Source organism: Anabrus simplex, chromosome 1 (assembly GCF_040414725.1).
Source record: "Anabrus simplex isolate iqAnaSimp1 chromosome 1, ASM4041472v1, whole genome shotgun sequence".
In the NCBI taxonomy this organism is placed as follows: Eukaryota; Metazoa; Arthropoda; class Insecta; order Orthoptera; family Tettigoniidae; genus Anabrus; species Anabrus simplex.
Genome location: NC_090265.1, coordinates 391,925,294 through 391,946,705, shown reverse-complemented (window position 1 = coordinate 391,946,705; position 21,412 = coordinate 391,925,294). Strand labels below are relative to the sequence as shown.

General features: G+C 39.2%; 1 protein-coding gene across 1 annotated transcript in view; it reads left to right on the top strand.

The window, feature by feature from the left end:
* Window positions 1-21,412, top strand: part of Obp73a (Odorant-binding protein 73a) — a 62,006-nt gene that overhangs the window by 4,629 nt on the left and 35,965 nt on the right. Inside the window, exon 3 of the mRNA XM_068227108.1 lies at window positions 17,833-17,918. Coding sequence (XP_068083209.1) covers window positions 17,833-17,918 — 86 coding nt within the window. The remainder of the gene's footprint in view (window positions 1-17,832; window positions 17,919-21,412) is intronic.

Here is a 21,412-nt window from a genome sequence, read left to right as displayed (position 1 = left end):
CACAAATCGTTGCTAATTTGCAATTACCAGAAAAATCCTGGCTGAAGACGAGAATCTTGCATTGAAGAAACGGTCCCATAAGCCACCTTTAAAGAATGCTCATAGGGAGGCTAGATTGAAGTTTGCTGAAGAACATATGACATGGACCTTAGAATGGAAGAAAGTAATATTCAGTGATGAGAATAAGTTTAATTTGGATGGGGCAGGTTGTTTTCAGTATTATTGGCATGAGATCCGCGAAGAAGAACAGGTTCGAATGAGTAGAAATTTTGGCCGTGTCAGCGTTATGATTTGGCCAGCATTCTGTGCTAAAGGCACTTCTAAAATAGTAAGACGCACTCCAAAATGAAATCTTATGATTATACAGAAATGCTGGAATTTGAATTGGTTCGATTGAGGAATTTGACGATGATAATTTAATTTTACAACAAGATAACGGTTGAATTCACAGGTCTGCAAAGACAAAGAAGTGGTTTAAAAAGAAATTCGACTTATCAGACAGGCATCAAGAAATACAGATTTAAAATCCAATAGAGAATTTATGGGGGTTCTTAGCAAGACGTCCTTATTACAATAAACGGCAGTTTGTGCCTGTGGCTGAGCTGAAAACTGCAATTCGAATAGAGTGGACCTCATTCTCAGAAGAAGTGATCACTGCTCTTATACAATTAATGCCCAAGAGGATTTTCGCAGTTATTAAGAACAATGGAGGTTCAACTAAATACTAGATCTTGTTGTGATATGTTCACTGTTTACCTTAGTTTATCCTAACACAAATACATAAGTGCTTTTATATCAATTTCCATATAGGTACTGTATGTGTTTTTTCTAAGTACAAATGAGAAACGTGAAATTAATTAAGAACGTATTTTGTTTGCTTTGATTGTGAATTTTACGTGGGAAGTGAGTGCAATATTAAATAAGTATATGAACGTATTTCCCCATACAAACCACGTGCCTTTATACTAATATGCACCACTGTACCACAACCAATTACGTTGTACTTAAAGAACATGTAGGTGTTCACTCACTGAGTTCAAAGTATGGATTACTAGTAGCTCTTGGAGGGACGATTTTGAGGATGAACATGTCACGTAGTGTCAAATGCTGGAAACAGAGTTCCTGATCTAATAAAATCTGTGAAGAAAGGAGAATCAGGTGCCTGAAGCATCCACACAGCGGGAATGATACACCATCCATTTAGGGATAGTGAAAAATATATGGTTCTATCACGATATATGTGATCACTTGTGAATGGAACTGTGAGTGATTATAATTTACAACGTTCTGTATCTGACCGTCACTCATATGTTTTATGTATTTCTAATATACTAATTAATCCCTTACACACAATCCACAACTTAATTGCATTTGTCCCAGTGCCTTTGTTAGAACAAGAGAAAAAAATGTATATTTTACCATTTGTTTTATGTCGCACCGACACAGATAGGGTTTATGGCGACGATGGGATGGGAGAGGCGTAGGAGTGGGAAGGATGCAGTCGTGGCCTTAAGTAAGGCACATCCGCAACATTTGCCTGGTGTGGAAATGGGAAACCACGGAGAACCATCGTCAGGGCTGCCAACAGTGGGGCTCAAACCCACTATCTTCCGGATGCAAACTCACAGCTGCTTGCCCCTAACCGCACGGTCAACTCTCTCGGTAAAAAGTAATTATTAAAACTTGATAATAAACTGTGCTGGAAGATGCTTATCAGAGGTGGGAAACCCGATGCTCAGTTCTTCTGAACAACACGGGTTTGGTTCGCAATTGGAAGCCGAGAAATAAACTACAGCCCCTCTTCTGGAAAGATACCAGGCTCATGAATTTACTCTGCCTCCATTATAAATTAGCGTCAGTTAATACCCACTTGGTTGCGAGGTTTCGATGGGTGGAATTCTTAATTTTCCGCTATTACCTGGGCTTTCATGGTTCATACGGAGATCGATTTGGTTTGCTGTATACTGCTAATAGGTTGTATTACCAATCACAACTGCCATCATCTTTTATGACCTATAAAGGTGCACGTTTCTCATTGTTCATAAAATTGTCATACATGCCATGTGGTGTTGAGTTTAATATTCAGGTAAATAATTTTACATAGGTTTACCTTCCTTAGAAAAAAAGTAAATTCAGTGAGATATTCAAGCAAATATTATTTACTCATATTAGACGGGAACGATAGTCACACATAACGAATTTTTTTTGCTAGTTGCTTTACGTCACACCGACACAGATACGTCTGATGGCGACGTTGGACAGGAAAGGGCTAGGAGTGGAAAGGATGCGGCCTTGGCCTTACTTAAGGTACAACCCCAGGATTTTCCTGGTGTGAAAATGGGAAACCACGGATAACCATTTTCAGGGCTGCCGACATTGGGGTTCGAACCTACTATCTCCCGAATACTGGATTCTAGCCGCACTTAAGCGACTGCAGCTATCGAGCTCGGTGTATAAGGAATTACGATGATATTAGCTGACATGAATGATGGAATTAGCCAAAATTATAACCATGCAGATGGTGAGTGTGGAGGAAGGAAGGGTGATTGAAATGTACGAGGACGTGCGCTATGTTTAATGGTGTACGGTTGAATGACGCAGCACATGATGAGAATGGATGAAGACAGATAAAATTTATGTAGAAAGTAGAATGGAAAGTGTTTGGGATATGGGTCACGTGTGTTATTGTTCAAAGGAGCTAAGATATTTACATTAGCATATTTTTAATATTAACGGGGATCTACTTTCGTAGATGGGTGCTTTAACTTACGTCCTCAACATTATCGGGGAGCAGAATCGTTCAAAGATTCAGGACTCGAGTCCTGGCTATTGTAGTTGTGAATTTACTTTTAAATATCTCCAAATTCACTCCTCCTAGAAATAGGATATACCTTTACATCAGGTACAGAACTAACTCTCTGAGTCCGGTACCCAGATGATGGTAGTTACAAGCATACATGCTATTCATACACTACGCAATAACACAGGTATAACACATAAAGGTACAGGGAGATGATCACCAGAAGTCTTGAGTGTCTACTATAATTTAACAACAACATTATTGGGGACTGAACTGTAATGGATAGACTATTTGGTGGGATTGTTGAGTTACATGGACTATAAAGAATACAAGTGGTGTTTTAAGGAAATAGGAAGTTATCAGTCACTCGTTATTTTAATAGAAGAGGAAAGTGAAAATACTCAGACCCTCGAAGGATGAACATATAGGGTAAGAAATATGAAGGTGGAAAAAAATGTAAAACACTTCTCACTCCTAATACCGTCGGGTAAGTAGAGAACGCGAGTTGACTCAGGACCGTCAGAAGGGGATGATGACAGGAGAAGTCGGGAACAAACAAGTGTAAAGAATGTCAGACCCAGATGGGGCCTATGAACCCAGAGAAGGAAACATACCAGTACAAGGTAAATAGTCCTCGTAGTAAAGGTAACTAATATTAATATCTATTAATGATATGCCTTCCTTTGGCACTGTAATAATTAATGTTATTTGTTTAACGTCCCTTTCAATTGCTAATGGAATTTATTGGCGGCGTAGTGTCAGAAGTTATACTAAGGCCCACGAGAGTTGGAGTCCGACGTCTAGCGCTACCGGTGAGGAAAGGTTGACTAACATTGCTCGAAAATGGTATGTTGCTATGGCAACGATAACAGCGATGCTACATTTAGAGAAGCTATCGCCACTTGGGTTGCCTTGCTCTCAGTCGCTTTTGTGATATTATTCGGAGAGCCCTGCGCGGATATACAAGATAATATCCGCATCCGCACTTCCTTCATCCGCACCCCATCCACATCCGTGAATGGTTATCCGCGTCCGCAAAACGGTTATCTGGGGATATTGTCAATATTTTAACTACAGTATATTACACCAAAGATATTGAAACGGATAGATCTGTTAACATGATACAGCAGGCCCGATACCAGGCATCAGATCCCCAGAATTACATGTTTATGAGGGATTTTCTCTTGCAACAACTACCGACGTATTGACCTTTGTTCCTTCCTTCCTTCCATTAATTGCGGGTAGGAGCTGCCTTAGGTCAGTTTTAAGGCTTTATGGTCTCAAGGCTCTTTATATACATCACCGTTCTTCCATACCAATGCCAAGGATCGCCTAACCACAAGGAAAAATTAGTATACCTAAGTAAAAATCAATAAACGTCATTATTTAGAAATTATCGGCAAAAATATCCGCGGATATCTGTATCCGTGCAGGGCTTTAGTTATTCGGAGTTGTACTGTGTTAGTTTTTGCTGCAAGTAGAAGTGGCGTATGGCTTTTAGTGCCGGGAGTGTCCGAGGACATGTTCGGCTCGCCAGATGCAAGTCTTTTGATTTGACACCCGTAGGTGACCTGCGCGTCGTGATGAGGATGAAATGATGATGAAGACGACACATACACCCAGCCCCCGTGCTAGCGAAATTAACCAATTAAGGTTAAAATTCCCGACCCTGCCGGGAATCGAACCCGGGACCTCTGTGACCAAAGGCCAGCACGCTAACCACTTAGCCATGGAGCCGGACAGTTTTTGCTGCTTTATGTATTTACGTGTATGTTTTTTGAATATTATTTTCGGTGTTAAAAGTTAATCAGTGACTAGTTGTACAGTTCTATTTAACATGTGCATTTGTTGAGGTTTTATTGTCAGAAACAGATGATTTTTTAGTGAATATGAAATCTCATATTTATCGGCAATGATGTGTTCTGTCTTAAATACGGGAATTATTAGCGCGACCTTAGGAATGGGTCAAAGTTTATTGAATTGCATTAGGCCTACATATTTTATTAAACACACTGGCTGTACGACAGAGTAATATGTCGCAGATGAAAGTAACCATGTCAACGCAGCGTGCTTCGTAGTTTCGCCGCTCAAATGTCAGTCTCCAACTCTCCTGGGCACAACAATAGTTCCGCAAGAGTCCTTTTATGTGCTGGAAACCAAGACAAGGCGTTGTCACATTTAAACCTTAAATAGCACCGACCAATCCACTATCTTCAAAACAGAAAGACAACGACTAACGGACTGCACTTCTGAAATAAATCCTTTAGTGGAATATTTTAAGTAATGCAGTAGCTGATAACATGACAACGATACGAGGTATCAAATTAATTCTTTCAAATTATTTATCAACATGACCAACCCTCTCCCAACGCTCATATACCTGGTTCACGTTGTTTCCGACCACACTGTATGTTTCAAGTCAATTACGGCAACGGATGTTTTAATGTCTTTACGGATGTCGCTTAGAAATTCACGTAGCGGAAAATGCTAAGAGATGCGGTGAATTTTTCACTGTATCGTGGTCATTATATACTCAGTGAAACAACGGACTCCACTGCAGGTGACTTGAAATTTACACTCACGTTGGACTAAGAAAGGAAGAAATCTCTCTTATGGTCTGCATCATTATTCTGAACAAACAAGTTGGTATTGTACACGCTCTGGTGCTCACTATAATGCTAGGAAGCTATGTGATGCATAATAACGTCAGTCACTGCTATAATGTAGGTGAAAGCTTTACTTTCATTGCCCATCTTAGCCCGTGTCCACGATGAATACAGAGTACACAGCACTCGTCTGAACACTTCTTATCGTAAACTGTTCACATGTATTGACGAGGAAAATGCCTCTACTTATCGCTTTTATATAATATATTTTAATAATTATAATGTTATTGGTTTTGCATACCGCTAACTACTTTTACAGTTTTCTGAGATGCCTAGCAGCCGGAATTTTGTCATTCAGGTGTTGTTTTACATACTGACACGAGGATGGAGTGTTTGAGCACTTTCAAATACGACCGTACTGAGCAAGACCGTCTGAGCTACTCGGCCCGGGTAATTTGGAGTAATGCGCTACGGCTATGGAGCCAAACTCTGCATGACGAATAGGTTCGAACCCCACCGTTGGTTGTCCTCAGAATGCTTTTCTATGGTTTCCCATTTTCACTTCCAATCAAAAGCCGGGACAGTTTCTATTCATAGGCCACAGCCGATTTCTTCCACCTCCTTTCTCAATTTCATTCACGATCGTTAATTTCATCTTCATTATCTTCTCATTTGAGGTTGACGTCAGGAAAGACATCCGGCCATAAAAATTCTTGCCATAAAATTTCATCTCATCTCACCCCGACCCCGTATTAGGAATCGAGACAAAGGAGTAGCCATATATTATTATTATTATTATTATTATTATTATTATTACACATTCGGCTGCCGAAGTGAAAGTCGTTTTAGAGGTGGCATCTCTTGGGTGTGTTGCGCCGCGACTTCAACGTTCGTTTCTCATTGACGGGCCACACGAGGGTTTTGACTGGTGAGTGCTCCTAGTAGTGAGGCTGAGAACTCTACATAGATTAGAATTCAGAAACGTTTCGCTATATAAATAACTAATGGGATTCGCTTAATTGCGGCCAGTATCCAGTATTCGGGAGATCGTGGGTTCGAACCCCACTGTCGGCAGCCCTGAAGATGGTTTTCCGTGGTTTCCCATTTTCACACCAGGCAAATGCTGGGGCTGTACCTTAATTAAGGCCACGGCCGCTTCCTTTCCACTCCTAGCCCTTCCCTGTCCCATCGTCGCCATAAGACCTATCTGTGTCGGTGCGACGTAAAGCAGATAACAAAAAAAAATAACTAATGGGATTAGGATTCTTTTACATACTAACATAATGATATGGCTTACTGTTCATCTTCTTGTATTTAAAAATTCTTGCCCTAATACATCGACGGTATATCCATGGTGTCGTAAGTGGTTATTAAAAGAGATAATTCCCAGTGGTTCTCAACTTGAGACCGGGGGTAGGTGACGAAGGGTCCCTTAGCTAAACTCGGCATTGTTTCTTATTATAGTACTGTGTTAGGCTCCTGACTTCAATCTTTCCTATCCGACCTCCCTTGTTCAACCCTCGTTCTCTTCCGATCCCATCAGTACCAGGTTTGCGCGGCCTAGGGTGCCTTTCATTTTCACGCCCTTCGGGGCTTTTCCCTACCTTTTGCCGATACCTTCATCATTCTTTGTGGGGACAAATCTTCTACCATTTTTGTCTGATTACTGTCGAGTATTTCCTTAAAACAACGTTCGGCACCACCAGCATCATCTTTAAAAACCCTCCAACTTCAGTTAGGACCGAAGGAAACTTGTATTCTAACAACACAGCTCCCGGTGCTGATCGTGATGATGTTTAATAATAATGGTAAGGTATTGATGCCCTTTTAGCGTCTTTCTGACCGGAATGCTCGAAATTTTCTATTGAAAGAATTGCCTAAATATACTGTACTGCAACCTGCGACAACAGTATTTTTCTCTTCACTTTGCCCCATGTATGGGCAACAAATTTAATGCTACCTATTGGTGGCCTCGTAGTCCTAATTCTTACCAAGTTCCAGGTTGGACTGATAAAAATATAGGTATCACCATCGCGCTGTACTTCCTCATACTTCACCTCAAGTTGTAGTACTAATTTAATATGATGTTGCCCGTGCAATATCTCCACTTACATGTTGCTAATTAACTATCCGAAATCGGGGATGGATATACCAATCAAACGCGGTGGTTGCATGTCAATATTAAGTCAATATCTCAGGGTAAAAACATCTATACATATTCAACAATACTATTTACTTTCGCAAGTTCCGTTGAAGAGGGTGTATAGTTCAATGTGTTACTCATTTTCACCAAAATCCTACCGTAGAATCAATATGAGCCTCTGAATATCATGATTCCGAAATACCAGTCTAAATATATCCTATAACTACTCTTCCTATCTCTACGTTTCAAAATAAACGCTAAAATAATCTTAAAACTAATTTATTAGCATGCCAATATTATAATTAACAAAAATAATGATCATCTTTGGTAATAGAGGAAAGTAAACTCGAAAATCACATATTATTTTTCTTGACAACTAACATTGACGAATTAACATAATTAAAATTGGGCATGTATTTTTAATTCATCTGGGCAATTATTATTTTGCTGCGTGACCACATTTCATCATTTTATTTCATCATGGGGACAATTAGGATTTACTCTTTATTAAAGGAGGGAGTGGTCTTTCTTTCCTTTAGGTCTTTTTGCAATATTCTTTGGGATTGGTTTGGGAATTGCGTATTGACTTGTTTATGGCATGAGATAAGTAACTCTTTCCAATTATGGCTTCGAAAATGCCATTTTAAGTATCTAAAAGAAATTAATCCTAACCATAAATATTAATTCCAACATCCTTATATATTAAAAAATGTGTGCCAAAATAAAATTAAATATCTTCATTTACGAGTGCCATCGCCATGTTCTTCAACCGTCATGACCTGTCAGAATCGTACCGATCAATTAATTATTATGTGGTTATTTTCTCCGGCATGTGCCTTAGAATTCACACAATGGCACAAACAGGTCATATATTTTTGGCACTACAGCATTCCTACAATTATACTACACTAAATGAAATACTTTATAGTTAAATTTCTCAAAATGTCACTTATCTCATGCCATCCTAGGTCTGACGCTGCTTTCTTCTTCCTCCTCACGGCATCTCGGAACGTCTAGCCTTGCACTGGATCACGTCATGCTGGATCTCTAGGTCTTCAGGCTTGAGCTTACGATGATCTGGTTAGCCCTCCTCCATCGCTTTAAGCCAGCTCCATTCCGTGTCCAATTTCCATGCAACGAAAAGACATTATTAAATTGACAGAATACATCTTAATTTTCAGTATATAGAGCCTTTCCAAGGACTTTGTCTAACTGTATTTATATTTCTTTTCCTCTAAAGATACTGCTCAGATTCAATTTTATTTTCATAAACTGGCTCTTCCTTGGTTTTTTATGTTGTCTGAATAATGTTCTTTAAATCTTATAAATGGGCTATACGTATAATTTGATGAAAATTTGGCCGTTTATTAAGTCAGTGTAGGCCTTATTTACGAATGCCGTATTCCAACACCTCTTCTTCCGTACAGTGTTTGAAATCTATTATGCGTGTTTCCCTGCCGTTTTTACGTATTTTCCAGTAGTTTGTTTCTGGATTCTTTCTTCGTATGGCTCCTATTATGGTTATATTGATTATGTCAGCTAATCTTCTGGTCAGGTAATTGCAATTCACAGTCCGTTTACGACGAAAAATCTTCTTGCCAAAGTAGATAATAATAGACCGTTTTTCAAGTTTTTTTTACGTATAATGGTTCATTTCTCATAGAGTTTCCTTTCCATCTCGCCAGGCACTGCCTCCTAATTGCGGTCAACTTGTCACAAAAAGTTATTCCGTGCATTCTTAACGCTTGAAGCTGATCTGCGCCATTTTTCTTCCGATCTATTTTCATGCCAACTGACGTCAAAATGTAACGTAATGGTACATTTTCTCCTCCCACTTATTTTTTTAAATATATTGGTCACAATATATTTATACTATGCTTCCATTCGTGTAATAAATGGACCTTTACGTTACTCAACTTCCTTCTCTGTACTTCATTCCATAACTGTTGACTTTGCAATTACTCTATGTATTTCTTTTTAAACAATCTCGTCTTCTCCATCTGTTTGACATTCTGAATTAATGCATCCTCCCTTTCCGCATATGTCCGGTATATTATTTAAGGATTGTTCCTGATTTTCCCTGTAATAATACTTGATATTTGCTGCGTTATGGATCCAACTTATAATTTTGTTATCCTTTTTCTTTCCTCTATTACCATTTTCACCATCATCTATTTCAAAATTGTCGTTTTTTTTCTCAGGAACGTCTAACCCTGTATTGAAATTCTGTGCATTCGGGTTAAGATGACGTTTCCCTGCTTCCGAATTTTTATATTGTTGGAGCTCTAAACTCTCTGCGCCCTCGATATCTCCAACAATCTCCTTGTCTTTAATCGCTTGCTTCCATTTTTCTTGATTTCTCAAGTCTTTTTTCTGCTCCTGGGCATATCTTCTATTTGCGAACTCCCTTTCTCTGAAGTTCCGTCCACCTCTTCCTCCGTAATAATTCCTTCTTCGGATCATATTTCTGTTTCTTGTATATCTGTTACTTTGCCTGTCATATGGCACATATCTTCCATCCATCTGATATGTCCGTCGATATTCTTGATCTCTTTGACGTTGGTATCCTCTCATCTCTTTTCTTTCATCCATCTCCTGGTTCCTAGCCACGTCTCTTTGTCCTCTTCGTTTGTTAATTTCATAATTCTCATGGGCTATTACATTGATTGACTCTTCATTTCCCATATTACGTATTAATCTACTCGTGGGATGAGAAGTCGTCATGTCAATTTGTCTCAGCCTATCTTCCATTTCAATTGCCGTTTGAACGTTCGAGGTCGCCAATAATCTTTGTATTTCAGGTGGAAGTTGGCTTTGAATAGTTTTAATAGCTTCCATTTCACTGGGTGCATAATCCAAATCCTGAAAACGTTGAAATTGGAAAGCAAAATAGTCACTATATCTTGTCTGACCGGCAACAGCGAATTTTCGTGAATACAATTCCATTCTAAGCTGCTGTTGTACTTCCGGACTCCAATATTTCCTTAAAAATGCCGTTTTAAAATCCTCATATTCGTGGAAACTGTACTTAAATGCCTGGTACCAAATACTTGGGTTAGCATCTAAATGTTTTTCTATTACTTTGAGTTGTTTCTCGTTTGGAACGTTATTATCCCGAAAATAATCCTCCATCTCCCTCAAAAATTGTTTTGGGGATAAACTTGCAGTATTATTAAAATGTTTTGGCTTATCCTCGATGGTTTTAATTATATTTATTATTGCTGGACTTCCATTATTACCATTTCCGTTCCCCATCGAACTTCCATTAATACCTTGGCTTGAATCCGTAGTCATTGCTGGCATTGTTTCCCTATCACCAGCCTGAATTTCTACTGTTCTCATTACATTAGGCCTTGTTGTTCGGTTCTCTACTCTTATTTCTTGAATTTACATACGAATCGTATGTAATTCTCTCTCCGTTCTGCTGATTCTGTTGTCAGTTTCATTTTTATTCCGTTCAGCTTCTTCTTGTATTATTTTAATTTTATCTGACACCTGCTCTCTTGCCAGAATGATGTTTACTTCCACTGATTTATTCGTTGTTTCGATTGCTTCGTTCAATTTGTTAATTCTTTCTGTGGAATTTATCCTCAAACTCTCCAAATTATCCGTTATAATCTTCATCTCTTCCATTTTCAACTTTTGAATGACATTTCTGCTTTCTGTCAATTCTTCCATAACTTTATTTTTCTCTTGATTTACCTCTTGATTCTTATTTTCCATAATCCCTGTCATATCCTTACGTAAAACATCAATATCCACTTTAATTTGTGTCATTTCACTTCCGACTTTTTCCATTTCCATCCTTACGGCTTCTCTCACTTCCTTCATTGTTTCCTGCTGTTTTTCTTCTTGCCTGTTAATGAATTCTTGAAGTTTTCCTTCAATCATTTGCTTTTGTTTCTCATCCTGTCCGTTGATTATTTTCTGAAATTCCTCATTTTTCTCATTCATCCTTTCCAAGAGCTTTCCTTCCAGTCTGTTAATGTTTTCTTCATTCTGCTTCCTATTTTCTTCATTCTGCTTCCTATTTTATTCATTCTGTTCCCTAATTTCTTCAGCCATCTGGTTCCTATTTTCTTCATTCTGCTTCCTAATTTCTTCATTCTGCTTCCTAATTTCTTCAGCCATCTGGTTCCTATTTTCTTCATTCTGCTTCCTAATTTCTTCATTCTGTTTCCTAATTTCTTCAGCCATCTGGTTCCTAATTTCTTCATTCTGTTTCCTAATTTCTTCATTCTGTCTCCTAATTTCTTCAGCCATCTGGTTCCTATTTTCTTCATTCTGCTTCCTAATTTCTTCAGCCATCTGTTATTGTCTCTCCTCCTGATTTTTAATCATATCCTGGAGCAGCTTCTCACTTTGCTTCCTATTTTCTTCATTTGCCTGTTGTTGTTTCTCCTCCTGATTTTTAATCATGTCCTGGAGCAGCTTCTCATTTTGCTTCCTATTTTCTTCAGCTATCTGTCTAAACACTTCAAGAATCCCTAATTGCTCTTCCTTGGTTTTCTGTATTACTTCATCTCTCTTCCTGTTCTCCTCCTCAATTTCTTTCTTATAATCCTCAAATTGTGATTTTAATTGAGCTAAGTTCGACATTTTTTGATATTCCACTTAAAATGCTCTATAATTCCAGTTATGTTATCTATAACCCTAATTCTCTATTTATCCTTCATCTTCAACCAACCAATCATCAAATATCAACATAAAATAGTCTATCAGACTTATAACTATATCTATTATTATAGATACTTCAAAGTTTACTTTGTACTTTCTTGTTTAACTGGGAAAGACTAACCCAGACCATCGTAACTCAGCCATGACAACCTATACAAGTCATACGCAAATCCAAACATTGACCTATATACCCAATTTTAATTATATTTATGTCGTATTCACCTAATCATATATATAAAATAAATAATATGAAACATGCGTTATAAAACTCTTCCCTCATCATCACTCATGCATTCAAATTCCTTAAAGTAACCTAAATATATATACAGTAGACTTTCTCCTTCCACGAGACTGTCAAATATTGCGAGACTCCGCATCAAATTTCTTGCTACCTTCTTCTTCTCCATCCAAAAATATCAATTTCTCCATTAGTTAAGCCCTCTCTTCCTTAATCTTCATGGCTACCAATCCATTCTGCGTCGCATGCCATACCTAAGTTCATAAACTATCAGGCATCGTCTCCTTCTTCGAATAAATTTCATGACTGTGGTCCAAGATTTAATTCAACAACCCCGGTATCTTTCTCTTGAAACCATTCTCATTCCTCAATTCGTCCTTCTCTTCAGACTTGCTCGACGCTACGGTATCATATGACATATGTCCAAGCCTAACATCCATATCTCATCCTCAAGATTCACTCCATAATGAAGTTATCAAATTTCTGTATATCCAGAATCTAATTATTCATCCGACCTCTTCAAACTTGCCTCACGTTCGGGACGCCATATTTAATGCAACCTGCGACAACAGTATTTTTCTCTTCACTTTGCCCCATGTATGGGCAACAAATTTAATGCTACTTATTGGTGGCCTCGTAGTCCTAATTCTTACCAAGTTCCAGGTTGGACTGATAAAAATATAGGTATCACCATCGCGCTGTACTTCCTCATACTTCACCTCAAGTTGTAGTACTAATTTCATATGATGTTGCCCGTGCAATATCTCCACTTACATGTTGCTAATTAACTATCCGAAGTCGGGGATGGATATACCAATCAAACGCGGTGGTTGCATGTCAATATTAAGTCAATATCTCAGGGTAAAAACATCTATACATATTCAACAATACTATTTACTTTCGCAAGTTCCGTTGAAGAGGGTGTATAGTTCAATGTGTTACTCATTTTCACCAAAATCCTACCGTAGAATCAATATGAGCCTCTGAATATCATGATTCCGAAATACCAGTCTAAATATATCCTATAACTACTCTTCCTATCTCTACGTTTCAAAATAAACGCTAAAATAATCTTAAAACTAATTTATTAGCATGCCAATATTATAATTAACAAAAATAATGATCATCTTTGGTAATAGAGGAAAGTAAACTCGAAAATCACATATTATTTTTCTTGACAACTAACATTGACGAATTAACATAATTAAAATTGGGCATGTATCTTTAATTCATCTGGGCAATTATTATTTTGCTGCGTGACCACATTTCATCATTTTATTTCATCATGGGGACAATTAGGATTTACTCTTTATTAAAGGAGGGAGTGGTCTTTCTTTCCTTTAGGTCTTTTTGCAATATTCTTTGGGATTGGTTTGGGAATTGCGTATTGACTTGTTTATGGCATGAAATAAGTAACTCTTTCCAATTATGGCTTCGAAAATGCCATTTTAAGTATCTAAAAGAAATTAATCCTAACCATAAATATTAATTCCAACATCCTTATATATTAAAAAATGTGTGCCAAAATAAAATTAAACATCTTCATTTACGAGTGCCATCGCCATGTTCTTCAACCGTCATGACCTGTCAGAATCGTACCGATCAATTAATTATTATGTGGTTATTTTCTCCGGCATGTGCCTTAGAATTCACACAATGGCACAAACAGGTCATATATTTTTGGCACTACAGCATTCCTACAATTATACTACACTAAATGAAATACTTTATAGTTAAATTTCTCAAAATGTCACTTATCTCATGCCATCCTAGGTCTGACGCTGCTTTCTTCTTCCTCCTCACGGCATCTCGGAACGTCTAGCCTTGCACTGGATCACGTCATGCTGGATCTCTAGGTCTTCAGGCTTGAGCTTACGATGATCTGGTTAGCCCTCCTCCATCGCTTTAAGCCAGCTCCATTCCGTGTCCAATTTCCATGCAACGAAAAGACATTATTAAATTGACAGAATACATCTTAATTTTCAGTATATAGAGCCTTTCCAAGGACTCTGTCTAACTGTATTTATATTTCTTTTCCTCTAAAGATACTGCTCAGATTCAATTTTATTTTCATAAACTGGCTCTTCCTTGGTTTTTTATGTTGTCTGAATAATGTTCTTTAAATCTTATAAATGGGCTATACGTATAATTTGATGAAAATTTGGCCGTTTATTAAGTCAGTGTAGGCCTTATTTACGAATGCCGTATTCCAACACCTCTTCTTCCGTACAGTGTTTGAAATCTATTATGCGTGTTTCCCTGCCGTTTTTACGTATTTTCCAGTAGTTTGTTTCTGGATTCTTTCTTCGTATGGCTCCTATTATGGTTATATTGATTATGTCAGCTAATCTTCTGGTCAGGTAATTGCAATTCACAGTCCGTTTACGACGAAAAATCTTCTTGCCAAAGTAGATAATAATAGACCGTTTTTCAAGTTTTTTTTACGTATAATGGTTCATTTCTCATAGAGTTTCCTTTCCATCTCGCCAGGCACTGCCTCCTAATTGCGGTCAACTTGTCACAAAAAGTTATTCCGTGCATTCTTAACGCTTGAAGCTGATCTGCGCCATTTTTCTTCCGATCTATTTTCATGCCAACTGACGTCAAAATGTAACGTAATGGTACAGTACCAATAAATATGCTGACAAGAGTCTCTCCAACGTAAGCACCCCTGAGTAACAAGTGGCTGTGCCAGAATTCGATCCAGCAGTGCGTGGTGTGTTGATTCTTCTTCTTAGCATGCCTGTCCGCCTCGGACGTTGGCGATCAACATGGCTATTCTGGCTTTAACCATTGAAATTCGGAACAGTTCTTCAGATGTTTTGTTGAACCAGGTTTTAAGGTTGTCGAGCCAGGAAATTCTTCTTCGCCAAGGAGATCTTTTTCCTTCTATTTTCCCTTGCAGGATAAGTTGAAACAGCTATCTTTTCTGATTCCTCGTGATGTGTCCAAAATATTGTAGTTTACGACACTTGATGGTGTTGATCAGCCGCCTCACTAACAGCGATTAATATGATTGGACATATTAGTTTTTCATACTGAGCGTGTTGGCTGTGCGGTTAGTGTCACGCAGTTGTGAGCTTGCAACCCTGAAACTGGATTTTCGTGGTTTGTCATTTTCACTACAGGAAAATGCTGGGCCTGTACCTTCGATGTGTTATGCGACGTTAAACTGGCAAAACAAATTCTTTCCAGGTTTTCTAATACTCTTGTTGTCTCTATAGTCTTCATTCCAAAACAATTCCCTTACATATACTACTGCTGCATGTACCATATAATACAGGATATCAGCACCGTTCCCCCTCTGTCTCTCATTCGCTCTCTTCACTCAGCCGTAGTCGAAAAGTTTACTCTATATTAGGACTGGGATGCTTCACTGTTTTGAGATTCGAGTTTCAAATGATGACTCTGTCTTCTCTGTAGCTGGGGGCGGCAGAATACTTCCACGATATCCTCTCCCTGTCACAAGCGACAACTAACAGGGCGATCACGGGACCTCTAGCGAGGAGTATCATAGCTTCCACTTGCTTGTGCTACTTCCATATTTCCTATCCGACCTGTCTTGGTCAGTTCATGTTCTGTCCCAACCCCGACGGTATTAGGCTTGGGAGACCAAGGGCGCCTTTCCTTTTTATGTCCTTCATGGTTCTTCCCGTTCTTTAGACGATACCCTATTTTCACTTCAGTTTCATTTACTCTGATTAGTATTAAGAGAGGGTACACTTGGGAAATGGTGGGTTCGAACCCGTCTGTCTGCAGCTCTAAACATGGTTTTCCGATTTTCATACCAGGCAAATGTTAGTTGTTTACCTTTAAGGCCACGGTCGGTTCCTTTCCAACTCTAGCCTTTTCCTTTCCCATCGTCACCACAGAATCCACCTGTATCTGGAGAAAGATAACTTTTTTTTTTGCTAGGGGCTTTACGTCGCACCGACACAGATAGGTCTTATGGCGACGATGGGATAGGAAAGGCCTAGGAATGGGAAGAAAGCGGCCGTGGACTTAATTAATGTACAGCCCCAGCATTTGCCTGGTGTGAAAATGGGAAACCATGGAAAACCATTTTCAGGGCTGCCGATAGTGGGATTCGAACCTACTATCTCCCGGATGCAAGCTCACAGCCGCGCGCCTCTACGCGCACGGCCAACTCGCCCGGTGAAAGATTACCTAGTTGCACTTCCTCTTAAAACAGTAATCACCACCACCACCTGTCTATATCAGTGCGACGTAAGAAAAAATGAAAGAAAGAAGGGAGATGATGATACTTACTGTTTAAAAGGGCCTAACATTTTAGGTCATCGGCACCAAGAAAGGGAGAGGGTGGTTGCCCAGTTTTACTTTCGCTGAAAACAATAATCACCGCCAAGAGCACACTTATCATCGCTCATCCTGTGTGTGCATTTACGCAGATTTATCGACATTTATCATTGCAGAAATAAGCAAGAGTACTATCGTGTTTCAAACTTCGGGACACTATTCTAAATTACTTCAGTTACAAACACTACTACGGACATTAAAAATAAATAGAACCATCGTAAGTAAAAAATAACTGACGAACTGTCATTTACTCTTAATATTAACAAAAGCAACAATATGAAGAAATACACGCGATAATCGCCATGCTACTACTGTTAAAAAAAAAATCTTCTGGAAACGGTACATTGATAAACGAGACGGAAGTATGAACACCTACCTACCTATATATCTACCCTACAAGGAATGTAGTTCTACTCAGAAAGGAGAGGGTAAATTAATTTTATTTATCGATGCTCTTAAACAGGCAATCCTATTGAACAATGGAGCGCACCAAATGTGCTTGAAGTTCGATTTGCCAGAAAAAATGTTCACATTTATGTTCGTCGTATCTCCGATAGTTATCGAGAAAACGAAATATATATTTTGCCGTGTTTTTGACGCATGCTTTATCCATGGCTCCTTTGTCTTGCTTTCTTTCACGTAAATACTTGACGGACCGTGCTCAAATTTGGCAAGCATGCAACTGGAACCTTTGGTTAACATATACAGTAATAACTATTGCAGTGGATGTTAAGGGGGTCCTTCAGAGAAATAAAATGTGACCGGGTGAGTTGGCCGTGCGGTTACGGGCGCGCGGCTGTGAGTTTGCATCCGGGAGATAGTGGGTTCAAATCCCACTGTCGGTAACCTTGAAGATGTTTTTCCGTGTTTTCCCATTTTCACATTAGGAAAATGCTGGGGCTGTACCTTAATTAAGGCCATGGCCGCTTCCTTCGAACTCCTAGGCCTTTCCTATCCCATCGTCGCCGTAAGACCTGTCTGTGTGGGGGCGACGTAAAGCTATTAGCAAAATAACCAAACCACTAACTTCGATCTGTTATTTTCCTTGTAGAAGCACTGGAAGGCATAGGAGTAGCTGATCCCAAGAACCGCTCCAAGAGAGATACTGTTTCAGACGACGACCGCAAGATTGCTGGGGTGAGTATTTACTGATGTACTTATCGTTACGTTAAGTTATATCACATTGCTTTAAACATAACAGTGTCCACCTTATTTCTGTTCCTCTTTCCAGTTACGACGTAGTAATGAGTATAATGAATGATTTAACTTGAATAAACCCCATTACCTACTTTTAAACCTAACACAGTTCTACTCTACTAGTGTGTGTATGTTGGTCTCATAGTAAACTTTGCTATATATGCCTACGTGTTAAACTGGGTGAGGGGGGTGGGTGTTTAGCTCATTGGCTTAGCGGTTGACTTTCCACCCAAACGACTGTGTTTCAAATCTTGGTGGTATCGGGGGTGGACATTTTGAACTGAAAAGTCGTGTTATCAGGAAGGGCATACGGCTTAAAACACAGACAAAACAGATAAAACCCAAAATAAGCTAGATGGCTAAAAGTGACTCCAGATAAATGTGGCATAAGTAAAGAGGGTTAAAAGGAATGAGAATACGCTGAATATCTGCACGCATTATGTTTGTGTGTTGTGACCGAAAAGTTGGTTGTATTCCCAAGAATTACAACATCAGTCATCATAGAAAGCAGGAATATAACCGAAAAAGCTTGGGAAGTGAAGAATGAGGTAGTTTTCCCGTTGCTTTACCCACCGAGTCAAACGTTTCCACAGATCTATCTCCCAAGCCTTCTAAGAGACTTATTCTACATGCGATATGTTGAAATAATATAGTATCACGTATACCTCAGTCACTTTCATGTTGTCAAAGTCAAGGATAAGACTGGGACAGATCAATGAAAGTAACAAATGTATTCTACAAGAAGATCCAGTGCACTGGAAACACTTTATCTTAGCAGAGATGAGCTGGGCTTACTACTGCGCGTATTGTAATGCAGAACAATTAATTCCCGAAGTTCTACACAGTCACTTTTTACTCATGTCTGTTGATAGACCGTGATGAAGAAGTTCGATCACGATGGTTGTACTCTCCTAAGGATACCGAGGCTTCGTTAAAACAACTGTCACCACTGCCACTACCTTCTTCGGAAATTCTGTATGTGCGGTACAGAAGTTTATTAATTTGGAAGTTGAGAAATACTAAGCATTTTGCCCTCTGGAAATTACTTGGAGATTTTATGATATAGCCTCTTAAAAGACTTTACCAGTGATATTTTAAGATCAAACGAGAAATCACACAGCAGTACTAATTGTACCAATTTCCCCTTTTATTCAATAAGAAAATAAGTTTACAATTTTTACTTTGATGGTATTCCTAACTTAGTTTGTTTTATGAAAGTGTTAGTAATGTATTAAGATGGCGGTTTATTATTAGTGTGAAGATAACAGGCATGATAGCAGAGTAACTTATTGCTGATATGAGCAGGTGGCAGAATGGAAGGAGGGTATTCATTATGACCAGATGATGGCTGAGTTGATGAACGATCATTTTGGAGGCTGTACGTGTGATCTCGTTAGTTCATGGGAATATGCGTAAGATACAAAGGAGACTCAGATAGTAGAAGGAATTATAAAATATGATGATTAAGGCATTTCGACATTTTAAGAAGTATGGATTACAATGTAATACCAACCCAAAATATGTAGGTGTAACTTTTTTTGCTAGTTGCTTTATGTCGCACCGACCCAGATAGGTCTTAAGGCGACGATGGGACAGGAAAGGGCTAGGAGTGGGAAGGAAGCGGCCGTGGCCTTAATTAAGGTACAGCCCCCAGGTTAACTTTAGACAGGTCCTTAACCTACCGACACCATCTTCAGAAGCTGGCTGCTAAGCTTAATAGCCGTAACAACTTGCTAGGTAGGCTAGCTGTTACTACATGGGACGCAGATGCGTGTACAATACGAACAACTCCTCCAGCAGTAGTATAGTCACCAGCTGAAGATTGCTCCGCTGTATGGCTCAGTAGCACCCACACTAGTCTGGTTGATGTCCAACTGCACCACACAATGAGAATTATATCTGGCACATTGCGCTCCACTCCTATTCAATAGTTACTATTAATGAGCAACATTCAGCCTCGTCACACCAGACGGAAAAGCACCCTTGTTAGGCTGTGGACCAGTATAATGAAGGATAGTTGCCTTCCAATACATCAGGATACAGATGAAAATGCCATAACGAGACTGAAATCACGGAAACCTGCCTGGAAGGCGGCAAAGGAATTAGTTAATTCACATTAAAAACCTGATGAAGCATGGAAACATGAATTGTCTCAATTACACCCTTACGGCATTGTCAACATTCGGGATCCAACTACAAAGTTGCCTGGGTTCAACCTTTCTCGCTCCACCTGGACCACACTTGACAGGGTACGCTGCAGAGTCGGAAGAAGTGCTTCTGCTCTGCATCAGTGGGGTTGGAAAGACTCTGCAGCGCGTGACTGTGGTGCTGAAGTGTAAACCATCATACACATTCTGAAGTACTGCCCACTGCGAGCTTTTGCTTGTTCCATCGAGGACATTCATCGAGTGGCCCCTGAGGCACTCTCTTGGCTGGAAGAACTGGACATTCGTCTATGTCCATAAGAGATTGAAAGCCCTTCACATTAACTTTTTAATAATGATAATAATGTTATTTGATTTACGTCCCACTAACTACTTTTACGGTCTTCGGAGAAGCCGAGGTGCCGGAATTTAGTCCCGCAGGAGTTCTTTTACGTGCCAGTAAATCTACCGACACGAGGCTGTCGTATTTGAGCACCTTCAAATACCAGCGGGCTAAGCCAGGATCGAACCTGCCAAGTTGGGGTTAGAAGGCCAGCGCCTTAACCGTCTGAGCCACTCAGCCCGGCCATTAACTTTCTAATGTGGACTTTGTATGTATACACTGTCTATACATATTTAAAGGGTATATAGATTCAATTGTATATCTTCTTTTGTGTGTGTCAAGAGCGTGAACATAGAGGTGATTGTCAAATGTAGCATCATACGCTAAATACATAATAAATACGAGGTGTGGAAGTAGAATAGGCGACAGAGCGAACTACGTTATTCTAGACGATCCTAGGTGCCTTTTGCTCATTCACAAGAAAGTGTAGGTAGGGTTGAAAGTCATAATGGAGATGGAGGCTTGTGCTATTTTAGTTAGATTTCCAGCACCGTGCTTTACACCTACTATCATCTGTCAATCTTAATTTGAATTATACTCTAGCTAATTATTAATATTATACGCAGAATGATGATTCTTACTGCACCAACCCGCGTCCAGGTGGGATACACGAGTATCCAGACTAGCTCTTAATAATAATTTCATCTGCCAAATATTCCTGGGTTGTGAGTTCCGCGTGAGAAAGAACACCGATGGCCTACGGTAAATCCCAACCTACGTAGATGAACGTCTTCAACTCGCTATTAGTCGGTTACCGTACATGTATGATACTAGAATTTATCGTAAAATTCAGATTCCTGTGGCTTGTCAAGAATTCAGTACATGTCATCATCATAATCGCAATCAAATTAGCCATTATAGGCTTATATCTAGTACTTATTCTAAGT